The sequence below is a fragment of the Vombatus ursinus genome, unplaced genomic scaffold (assembly GCF_900497805.2).
Source record: "Vombatus ursinus unplaced genomic scaffold, bare-nosed wombat genome assembly UNPS02014802.1, whole genome shotgun sequence".
Taxonomy (NCBI): Eukaryota; Metazoa; Chordata; class Mammalia; order Diprotodontia; family Vombatidae; genus Vombatus; species Vombatus ursinus.
In genome coordinates, this window is record NW_020954580.1 from 23,363,708 (window position 1) to 23,376,517 (window position 12,810).

The following is a 12,810-nucleotide window of genomic DNA, read 5'->3' on the forward strand; positions in this document are numbered from 1 at the left end:
TCACCAATAGGATGTTGTTAAAAGGACAGACCTTTGTTCCAGGGAAAAGTGTGAAGTAACTGAAAGAATTTTGTAAATTTTTAAAGGCAATCTAGTCAGCTCTTTAGTGAAGAGTAAACCAATCACATCGCTACAAAACAGTAAAGATTTAATATTTTCCTGTTTTTCTTTTCACTACTTTATTATTGTAAAGATATGATCTACTAATGCTTTTATTTGCAAAAGTTTGTCTACATCAGAGTAATGATATGAGACTATCCTTATCAATGCCCTCGATGCCTTATCATAAAATCCTCATTAACAATGATGTAGACTGGTCTTATAAAAATATTGTAAAGATGGGAACTAGGTATATGGGCTGATGAATATTAATAACTTTGTCTTTTTTTGGTACTAAGTTGAGATTTTTCCACTACCTTACACTACCTCTGTAATATCTTCCCTTATTTCTTACACCTTAAGAATTGATTTTTCAATGTCCTCCAAATTGTATCATTTCCAATACAGACTTCCTGTATGTAAATTTAATATTATTCAGTTACTTATTCCTTCATTTTTATAAGCGCCAGTTACAATTCCTCAAGCACTGGGGCTAGGACTGTAATTTAGTGTTCAACTAGAATGAGTTCCATTATCCTCCAACGGTGAAAAGTTTGCCATAAAAATCTTTACAAATCCTTTTCTGTATTTTTATTTTTGACACGTTCTCATTCCAGTGTCATCCTCAAATACCCCTCAGGGTGACTTTATTTTAGTTGGATTTCTTGTCAAGCTTTCTTTAAATGGGCTATATTCTTTCTCTTTGAGAGGATATTGCTCATAATCTTCCATCATTCTTCTCTATAAGAAGTGAAGTTATATTCTAAACTTGTGTTGCCATTGGTTTCCATTTTCTATTTGGAAAGGAGATCTTATGTAAGCTGACTAAAGTGCTTTCCTTCATCTCCTTATGGCAACTGATTTGTATGTGTTAAACTTTTTTATTAAGTTATTATAATTGGTGATGTCTTTTCTTCTATTCACATCTTTTTTTCTTTTTTTGGTGTCAAGAACTTGCTAAAATGTGTCAGATTGGAGTTGTTTTTATTGAACACCGTATTTTCTTATTTTTCTTATTTCTAGCGTTTATGAATGTTGTTCTTTGCTCTAAGTTGATAATCTAATTATAAATAGATGGCCAACTCAGAAATGGTTCCCATATTAGTAATCTGTTCTTAACATATAATCAATTTCACTGTTTGATAGTTATTTGGTGTTCACCCTTTCTGGCACTTAAGAATTTTTTTTAGGAAGAAAGCATGAATGATTTACAAGCACAAGGCTTCTATGTAATCCACAAGCCTTTGATTTTTCTCATTATTGTTTGTGAACCCAACATATTTTTTTTGCCATACTCCCTATGTCCAATTTTGCACAGGCATCACTGCCTACAAAAGAATAAGTTAATTTGGGGGGTCTTATTTAGCTCTTCATGGAATTTCTCTATACCATCTCCTCCACCACAAATCTGGGTTTATAAGCTGATATCCTCATGATGGTCTTTTTTGCAAATACTAATCACAAGCACTGCAAAAAAGATTACCAAATGTCCCTTGAAATTATATATTTTTTTATTAATTTATTTTGATCTATCAACAATCTCTTCCCTATGCTTTTGAGTTTAAAATTTTTCTCCCCCTTCCTCCCCACCACCCTCCCCAAGATGGCACACAATCTTATATATTAAACATATTTTCAAATTAGTGATGCTGTAAGAAAGAATTAGAACCAACAGGAGGATCCACCAGAAAGGAGAAACAAAATTCAAGAGAAAAAAAATAGCAAATAGTTTTCTACTCTAGCCCCTATCATTCTACACTTTTTTAAAATTGATATAGAGAACACCTGAATATACTATAAATAGTTACAATTTATGCATTATTTTATTCTTTATTTTATCTGAATGTTTATTTACAGTTACTAAGTTTATAGTACAAAAACATTTCTTTTAAAATGTAAAACTTGAAGATAAAGAAAAAACTGTTAAATGACCCATGCCAGAGTAAAAATTATTTGCCCTTCTAAGGATATTTTTTCTGTTGGTGGTGATACGAAAAACCATACTTTGCAGAAAGAATGCAAAAAAAAAAATTAGCATGCTTCAATCTGCATTCAAATTCCATACTTCTTTCTTTGAATGTGGATAGCATTTTCCATCACGAGGCCTTTGGAGATGTCTTAGATCCTTGTATTGCTGGGAGGGCTTAAGTCTATCAATATTAGTCACAACGTGGCTGTTATTGTGCACAACGTTCTCTTGGTTCTGCTCACTTCACTCGGCATCAGACCGCACAAGTCTTTCCAGGTTTTTCTGAAGTCAGCCTGTTCATCATTTCTTCCATTACATTCATATAACACAACTTGCTCAGCCATTCCCCAATTGATGGGCATCTTCTCAATTTGCAATTCTTTGCCACCACAAAAAGAGCTGCTATGAATATTCTTGTACATTTGAATAGGTTAATCTTTTATGACAAAGGCTAGCTATTTCAGGCCACCTAATTATTAATATTTATGATATCTTTTAGCTTATACTGGACATAATGTTATGCTCAGAGCTAGGAAAATAGGTGTTAAAAGGGCAAAGGGCCTTTATTAAATTTGTCTGAGGATGGAGAAGATTAACAGGGTTAAATAAAAGAAGGAAAAAAAATATCTTGTGACAACTAAATAAAAGACCATAATGAATTGTAATACATTCCTAGGGTCCATGTGATTACTAGAGAGATAGGGAAGGCAGAGAGGCATTCTTTATGCTTTATGTAGAGGTCTACAGAAGAATCCACTTACATAAAGTGTATATATCATTTGAAAAGAGAAGGGAAAAAAAAGAGCGGTATGTACTTGCTTTTACTGACTACACAATTCTCAATTTGGTGTTAATAATTTTAGATTAAACATAGTTAAACATGCAGTCAATATCTGACCAAGGCAAAGCATTTGCAGACTTCAAATGGACAATATGTTCATTTGGTAGTGTTCTTTTTAACATTTTACATTTTTATATTTTTATATTTTGTTTACAACTACGATCGTAGTTAAGAAAAAGCTTGACAGCAGTTCCCACTATAAGATACAAATCATTTATGTAAAAACATTGTGTTTTCTAAATTAACTCAGGCATTGGGAAAAATCTAAAACAAAATGGAGGAAATTAAGCCTTTTGTTCATACTGAAAAAAGTTATGACGTATACTTTTGATATATAATCATCTGACATTCAAGAGTTATACCTGCCTCCAAATTCTCATAGAACCCCTATTTATGTCATACAAAATATGCCAGGGTTCCCTGAAGTTCAGTTTGGAAACTATTAATATTAATCCAGGGATGTGAATACAAATGGTATATAAGTTAATAATGATTATGAATGTTTGGGGTTATATAATTTTTTTTTTAAAATAACAACCCTCTGGTATTTAAATTGATATAATAGACACAAGCTAGATTCAACAAAATCAAAATCTGAAAGAAAACTGAGAGTCAGCTGAGTAACCACCTCATCTTCCCACCCAATAAATCACTTTAACTGACTTTTGTGCAGTCATTCAAGTCAACGGAAATTCTCACATATGACAATTTCATGGATATGACTGGCTCAAAAAAATTGCTTTGAATCAAATTGCTCTAAACAGACATCCCTGACCTCTTTAAGCTGGTCTGTGCTGCCCCAAGATGCTGAACGCTTGTGGGATCCTTTCTTCTTTTCAGAGTATTCTTCAGCCCATGCACTCTCTGTCTGCAATGAAAAAAATCAATCAAAGTTTAGCATATTATGCAGGCACTGATTCTTAAGGGAAAAAAACAACAACCAAAACCCAAGTGCATTCATATGTGAAAACACTTAATAAACTTACCAGAAGAGATCTGGTAAGATAAAGTGAACAATATCCAAAGAACAAACTATTTTAATGTCTCACAGGAGGAAGGAGGGAAAAACACCTACAGGAATTCTGAGGAAGGAATGGATAGAGTAAGAAGGTAGCAAAGAGGGTATAGAATAAGAGGGAAGGAAAGAGGGAAAAAAAGTGGGAAGAGAGAAATGAAAAGGGGAGAAGTATACAAAGTCACAGAAAGAGAGGGCTCTAACAACTGGCACCTCCAGAAGTCAAAGGAGCAAAAACGCTGCTGCTGTGTGTGCATTACACTCTACACTGAGATGAAACAGAGGCAGGCGCACAGTTCTGTGTCCCCCAGGCTTGGGGTGCAGAGAGATACACAAGCAGAAAGAATCTAAGGCTTCCTGGATGCTACGCTGGATCCTGAGGTAGACTAAAGAGCCATCAGAGCAAGGCAGGGCAGAGAAAGAGCTGAGCTTGCTGAGTCCTTGCTGCAACCAAAGTGTGCTCACCCCAGGCCTTGGGACAGAGAAAGACTGACAGACAGGATGAGAGACCCAGGCACTGCTGGCACACTCACCATACCAGGGCTGTGGCAGAGAGCAAGTGATCCTTAGCACTTACTTAGTGCTGCCTGGCATCAGGCACCGAAATGACTAACATGAAGGATTCCATCACTCACTGCCCAAGAACCGTTAGAGGTTTGACAGAGAGGAGTGAGGGGAGTGGACAAGTGAAGCTACTGCCCAAGGAAGAGAAATCAACTACCCCATAATTTCATAAAGGCCAGGCTGTGTGCTGCCACCAAGGCTTTTCCTATCTATTACAAAAGAGAGAAAAAGAACATATTAAAGAAAAAAAATCCAGGAAAACAAATTTCATACTTATGCAAGCTGAATTAATGCCAGAAGTGGTGGAAGAAATACCAAATTATCAAGTAAGTTATATGATCAAAATATGAAAAGAATTTAAGTAGATATTCCTATGGGAGACAGAGAAATAAAGAAATTTACAAAAATACACAGCAGAAAAAAACTGTCATATTAATGAAAGTAACAAAAAGTAGGTTCAATTGGATGTGTAAGTTAATGGAAATAAAATTCAAAACAAGCCCAAACCATGTTGCAAATGTGAAAGACTGACTGAGATTAAACTTTAGCTTTACTGGGATTCAAGATGGTATTGAAAAAAGGGGAGGAGGGAACCCTAGACTTTGTATTTAAAGAAATTCAAAGAGGCATCTTTGCAAATGGAAAGAATTCAAAGAACTTCAGTGTAGAGAAATATAAAACTCAAGTTGTGAGAGACTTCTGGCCAAGATGACTGCCTGAACAAAGACAGACTGCCCAGTTCTCACATAGCTAACTAGCTCCAGGAAAAACCCGAAATTTGCACTGGCTTGAATAATAATCCAAGAAATTCAATAAGAAAATACATTAAGTGATTTCTAGTCTAGTATTGCACAGAGAGTCAGCAAGATACTCCCACGCAGTGGAACACAGGACTTCAACAGCAAAGTCAGCACCAGGGAAAGCAAGCAAGTTGCTAGACTCCCAAAGCTATCTCCCAGAGATGTATCAAATACATCTCTGTAAGCCTGAAGTGCTTTCTGTTTGTTCAGAGGCACCAAAAGCAGAGACAATTCTAAAGTGGTCAGAAATCCCAGAGGACCAAGGAAACCTCCACCTGCTGGTGTATGGTAGATTTCAGCCTGAGATAACTCAGGATCCCAGGAGAGGAGAAAAGGGAAAGGTAGGAAGTCATGACATAAAAAAGGTCACTGAAATATTTTTAAGTAGGGATAATTTTGGAATCAATGACTAGAATTATATACTGCTTTTTTAAAAAGCATGACTATAAAAATGGAGATTTACAGTTTCATAGACAACTGTGTTCTTTTGTTATTATATACACGTATGGAAATGCTCATTTTTTGTTACATTCAGAATTAAAAAATTCATTTGCCAAAGTACATATTTGTCAAATTGCAAAATAATAATGGCAAAGAATTACTAAAGCATCAAAGAGTGACAGTTAAGAGTCTCTACAGCTTTTTCAGCAGTAATAAGGGAAATAGAGTTAAAATAGCTCTTAAAAATTCCTACACAAGTCTTAAAAACATGGAATTAGATTTTTAAAATTATAAACCTTGCAAATTTGAGTATATTAGCTTAAGGCAAAACAAGAGCATCCAAATCTATTATCACTTTGAAAATTTTAACAAAAATGGTGACTGAAAAGATATTTAATGTTTAAAAAGACAAAGCAGTAAATTCAAGGCCTACTCCAATGCCCAAGCAGGTTTGGAAATGCCTCTGGGCTCTCCAAGCCTCAGAGACTTAGCACACTCTTTGACAGGTCCAGGTGGAGAGGCATCAAGCAGAAGACTAGTGACAGACTAAGATGTCTCAGTTCTAGTCTTGCTAAGTTTGGAGAGGTTCCCTTCAAAGTTGGCTGCAGAGAAATGTTGTATTTTTCAGCCATCTGAGTCACAGAAATTTAAGCTCGACTACAGAGGGCATCCCCACACTAACAGTATCCCCATCCCCAAAATACTGAACTATGCTAGCATCCAAACCATCCACATTGGGGGAAAAGGGGGAGATGAGTAGAAAAGAATCAAGATCCTAGATAATATATTTGCAAAATACGAGGGTTTGATAAACCTCTTGAAAAGAAAAACTGGAGAAAGCATTCATTATTGAATGGATGTTATTGAGAAAAACAGATAGTGATAAGGCAAAAATTAAATTTAGAGAGCCTTACCTGAGATGAATCTGACAAACAAAAAACTGTAAAAAGTAGGAGGAAAATGCAGTTGTATATTTCTCCCCATTATGGGGTTTGGTCATTTCAATCATGTCAAACTCTTCATGATCCCATTTAGGGTTTTCTTGGCAAAGATATTGGAGTGATTTGCCATTTCCTTCTCCAGCTCACTTTACAGATGAGGAAACTGAGGCAAACAGGGTTAAGTGACTTGCCTAGGGTCACACAGCTAGTAAGTGTCTGAAGACAAATCTGAACTCTGGAAGATGAGTCTTTCTGACTCCAGGCCTAGCACTCTATCCACTAAACAATTAAACAAATGGAAAAATTATTGGATATGAGGTAGATATACACAAAGATAAAAAAATGAAACTATTCTATGAAACAGAAATATGTGTGTATGCAAAAGTTAATAAATAAAAATAACTGTGTAAACAAGTGATTTTGATAACTATGGCACATAAAACACCTTAAATTTATAAGAAACTGATACAAATATTCAAAAGCAGTATCTATTCTCCAATGTCAAGGGAAGAAAACAAGCAACTTAAAAAATGAGATACAACTGTAATAATCACTTGGGGGGAGGAAATTTTCACTTATACAGTTAGATAAGAAATTAATGTAAAAAAAGACAAAAGAATATAAAAAGGCACTTAAAAATTTAAGTAGACATCTCATCTTTAACACTATAAAACTTATTACACAAAGCAATTTTCATTAAATTATGTGCTTCTGAGTGTGAAAAAAAAAAAAAGGGAAACAGACCAGTGGAAAGGAATAAGAAGTCTAGATATAGAATCAAATACATATGAAAAAGTTTCATTAAGTTGTAGATAATAAGAATCTCAGAAAAGTGCTCATTATTTATGTTATTAACCCAGAGATTCCACTGCAAAAGTATGTATCCCCAAGAACATCACTAATAAAAAAAAAAAAAAAAAGCCCTGCATACACCAAAACATGTCAGCAAGGTGGTGTAGCAAATAAAATATCAGACTTGTCACCAGAAATCCCCAAGTTCAAATCCTGTCATAGACACTTACTGTGTGCCCCAAGCAAGTTGCTTAACCTCTTTTAGTCTGTTTCCTCATCTGTAAAATGGGGATAGTACTTAATTCAGAGGATTGTTATGAGGATCAAATGCAAATGGCACAGTGGGAAACATAAAGCCTAAGTATGTAAATGTACTTTGATATTATAACAGCACTTTTTTTTTTTTTAGTAACAAAGAACTAGACAGAAAACAGATGTTAATTAACCGAGGAATGGCTAAACAAGCTGTGATCCATTTTTTTTAATAGTTTAAAATGTATCTACTTTATAAAAATAAGAGTCATTCTCCAACTGATAAAAGATCAAAGGATACAGACAGGCAGTTTTCTAAAGAAGAAAGCAAAGCTATAAAGAGTCACATGAAAAAATGCTCCAAATCACTATTGATTAGAGAAATGCAATAAGGATAACTCTAAGGTACTACTTCATACCTATCAGATTGGCTCTTATGACAGAAAAGGAAAATGATATATGTTGGAGGGGATGTGAGAAAATTGAAACATTAATGCACTGCCGGTAGAGTTGTGAACTGATTCAACCATTCCGAAAAGCAATTTGGAACTATGTGTGTACCCTTTAATTCAGCAATACCACTACTGGGTCTGTACCCCAAAGAGATCAAAGAAAATGGAAAAGGACTTGTATGTACAAAAATGTTTATAGCAGCTCTTTCTGTGGTGGCAAAGATTTGGAAACTGAGGGAAATGCCCATCAATTGGGGAATAGTTAACAAGTTGTAGGATGATTGTGATGGAATAATACTGTGCTATAAGAAATGACAAGGGGCATGGTTTTAGAAAAATCAGGGAAGACTTATATTAATTGATGTGAAGTGAGCAGAACCAGAAGAATACTGTACCTGGTAACAGTAATATTGTAATGATGATCAATAGTGAAAGACTTGGCTACTCTAATCAATACAAATACAATTCCAGGGGGCAGCTAGGTGGCGCAGTGGATAGAAGACCATCCCTGGATTCAGGAGGACCTGAGTTCAAATCTGGCCTCAGACACTCAACACTTACTAGCTGTGTGACCCTGGGCAAGTCACTTAACCCCACTGTCTAGCCAAAAATAAAAATAAATAAAGACAATTCCAAAGGACGCATGATGAAAAATGCTTTCTACCTCCTGAGAGAAAACCAATCAACTCTGAGCGTAGTTTGAAGCATACTGTTTTTCACTTTTTCTTTTTGCAACATGGTTACAGAAATATGCTTTGCATGATTTCATATGTATCATACTGCTTGCCTTCTCAATGGGTAGTGGAGGGAGTGACAGGAGAGAATTTAGAACTCAAACTTTTAAAAAATAAATGTTAATTTTTAAAATTTTGAAACATAAGTCACAAATATATTATTCCACTTTGTTTTAAATTTTTTGTTATTTACCAATTTCTTATGTTCAACTTTCTTAGCTTAATTCAAAATTACTTTCCATAATGGTTAGATCAATTCACAGCTCCATCAATACTGCAATAATATGCCAGTCTTTAGACATTCCTCCTGTATTTGCTGTTTCCATCTTTTGCTGTCTTTACCAATTTAGTGTGTAAAAAGTGCAACCTCAGAGTTGTAATTTGTATTTCTTTTGTTATTAGTGATTTGGAGTATTCTTTTTGAAAAGTTGGTAACAATTTAAAAATATTTATTTATTATGTATTTATATCCTTTAACCTCATACATAATAGCTAATGACATTTGGTTAACAAGCTGTGGCATGTGAATGAAATGTCCTCTAAGAAACAAATATGATGAATACATAGTTGCATGAAAAGACTTAATATAAATAGATACAAAATAAAGTATGCAGAGCCAAAAAAAAAAAAAAATACACACACACACACAACAATGGAAGGAAGAACCAAAAAAACAACAAAATTAAAACTGTATGCTTGTAAATTATAATGACCATGACTTACATTAAATGAAGAAGCTAGATGTGGAAGTGCCAACAATCCTTCTTTGCAGGTGGGAAATTGAGTGTGGAACAACTATAGGTTATGTCATGATGTCTTTTATGCATTGGTTAGTTTTGCTAAACTGTGCCTTTTCTTTTTTAAAAATTCTGTAGTAGGGATGACTCACAGGGAGGAACGGAAATACAGTGGGTGGGAAGTGGTATAAAAGCAAAACTTACTGAGTAAAATTATTTTTAAAAAGCAAAAAGAATGAAGTATAGGAAATTTAATACCTATTACTTATAAGGCACTGATACAGATATTCAACCTAAAACCTCCCAGCAAGATTTAACTGGAAGACCCAGACCCCAATGAATGATTGGCAGCATGGACATAGGAGAAACTGCACCACTGCACTATGTTCACAGTGGTTAAGATCACAGATCCATTAAAATATCAACATAACCAACACCTTATCCAACATTACATAAGTAAGTCAAAAGAAGAATTACATTAAAAAGCAAAAAAAGATACACATAATAGATATAATCCCTTGAAAAATGTTTAACCTCATTAACAAAAATGCAAATTTAAAAATACATACAAGCTACCATTTCAAACTTATCAAAAGGTCACAAAACTCAACACTGCCAGTATTGTTTTTGAAAGGTATTCTGGAAGTATAAATTTGTACTGAGTATATTTGTTCTCAACTCTAGTTGAGTTACAAAATCCATTTCAATAAGGCCATGGGGAATGTGCCCTAAGAATCTTAACCTTCAATACTTCAAGGACCTGTGATTTGCTTTGTGTGTCTATTTTCCCTCTACCAAAACAAGTCACAATCCCTCAAAGCAAGCACAAGGTATTCAAGTCTCAGTGACCAAAATAATCCAGCATCCTGAGAACAGGGTGGTGTTGTGAAAATCATCAAGGCTAGTTTTGGACAACACACATGCAGTCCAGCTCGCTATTGTCCTGGACACCAAGCCTTCCTAGGGGAGTAAGATTTGCCAGAGCATGCGATCTGTGGGCAGAAGCTTCAAGAACCCTATCCTTGCCACAGTGAGGAACTGGAGTAGGAAGGAATTCATGAGAGAAGATATTAACATAAAGTGGGGAAGTTCTATGTAAAAGTTATAGGACTTAAAATTGAAAAACAGGAGACAACTTAATTATCCGATAGTTGGTGAATGACTGAATATACTATGGCACATAAATGTAACAAGAAACTATGACTATCACAAAAAATGATAAATAAAAGGAATACCAAAAAATTTAAATACATTTCTATGATCCTATAACCTGAAATGCTGATTGTCATGACAATAAAAGGTAAACAAAACAACTGAAAAGCTTTACATTAAGTAATACAAAGAAACAAGAAAGAGAAAAATATTACATGCTAATAACTATGTAAAAAGAAAAATAAACATACAAATACAAAAAGAATGAATATAAGATGTAAGGGAAATATTTTCTGTGGTTTTCTACACAGGGCATAGAACAGCGCCTTAATTAATATTTAAGTGCTTAATTAGTATTTATAAAATGTATTTGGAAGAGAAAGGAAATATACAGGAAATAATTAATAAACTGCTAGGAACAAAATATCACAGAAACTCATTTTTAAGTGCAAACAATTGTAAATATTTAAATTTAATGAAAAAATTAAGTATCAAAAATAATTTTAAAATTTCCTTAAAGGACTCATGATGAAACATGCTATCCACCTCCAGAAGAAAGGGAAACGACAAACTAGGAACACAGATTGAGGCATATTTTCATCTATTTCTTTTTTACGGAGGGGTAAGAGGGGAGGTTGGAGGGGGAACATGGCTAATGTAGAAATTTTTCTTGCATGTCTTTACTTATTTTTAATGGGTTTTATTTTCATTGTCTTCCCAATATAGGGGAGGAGAAAATTTGGAACTGAAAATAAAATTGAATTAAAAAAAACTTAACCACTTCAATATAGATTAAGATCATATATGAAACTATGAACTTCTGTTAATTTTTTAAAAATATATCATTACATTTAAAAAGGGAGTAGCAAAACTGCCAATTATTTTTATCTTCTGAACTTTTTTCTTCTGGATGTTTTTCAATGTTTTCATGCTTTTCTCATTTATTTTGCATGTTGTTCACTTCCCACTAATTTCCTAGCATCCCAAAGACCCCTTCCCTAAGTATGGTCAAGCAATCCAAGTCAACACCTAGGCTGTGTCTGAAAACGTGTGTCTCATCCTGCCAAAAGGTAGGAGGCAGGCTTTGTTCTGAGTCTTCTTAAGTCACCATTGGTCACAGCACTGATAAGTTCTGAAGTCCTTTCAAGCATTTTCTTTATGTTATAATCACCACCATACAGGTTGTTCTCTTCATTTTGCTTATTTCATTCTGCATTTAGTTCATACAAATATTCCTAAATTTCTCTGGATTCTTCCTAATTTTATCTTCTTATACAGCAAGCACAGTAACATTTTACTATATTTATATGCTACAGTTTCTTCAAGCACTCCTCAACTGATGAGTACCCACTTTGTTTTCAGCTATTTGTGAACATAAAAAGTGCTGCAATAAATAGGTTTTAATTCAATGAAGCCCATTCAATTTTCCCACATCTTTTAATAACTATAACAGTTCTTTCCTACGCTAAAATGATTTCATTTCTTCCTCTGACTTCTACCCACATGATCTTCTGAGTTTTCCCTCCTAAAAATGCACAGATCTAGTCTATTCCCCCTTCTATGTGACTAGCCCACAGGTACTTCACTGAACTAGAAAACTTTGTAAGTTATTTTATAATACATGGTCTTAAGAGATTTTCTGGTTCAACTTTCTTATCACCATTTATTTAAGATGAACAAGTCACATAGTTAGCTGGAGCCTACAAAATTAAGCTTATCAGCTATAGCTCTGATTAGTTAGTTTCCTGTTTTACCTGATATAGATCTTCCCCTTCTACCATTTGTTCTTTGATGTGTAAATCATTACCTTCTCCTACTTTCTGTAAAATTCCCTGGTACCCATATTGCTATGTAACCAAAACCTACGATACTTTGGGCTCACTGATTTTCTGTTCAGTGATGCCTCGTCTCTGAGCTTAAAAAACTTGTTTTTCCTTGATTTTCTGATTTCATTGATTCTATCAACAACAGCAGTACCATCAACTAATCTTCTGTTAACTTGTCTTAAGACTAAACAAGAA

General features: G+C 34.3%; 1 protein-coding gene across 2 annotated transcripts in view; it reads right to left on the reverse strand.

The window, feature by feature from the left end:
• FAM117B (family with sequence similarity 117 member B) overlaps positions 1–12,810 on the reverse strand; it is a 107,621-nt gene that overhangs the window by 45,711 nt on the left and 49,100 nt on the right. For both annotated transcript variants that reach the window (XM_027873759.1, XM_027873758.1), the window contains one exon: positions 3,685–3,777. In XM_027873759.1, coding sequence (XP_027729560.1) covers positions 3,685–3,777 — 93 coding nt within the window. The remainder of the gene's footprint in view (positions 1–3,684; positions 3,778–12,810) is intronic.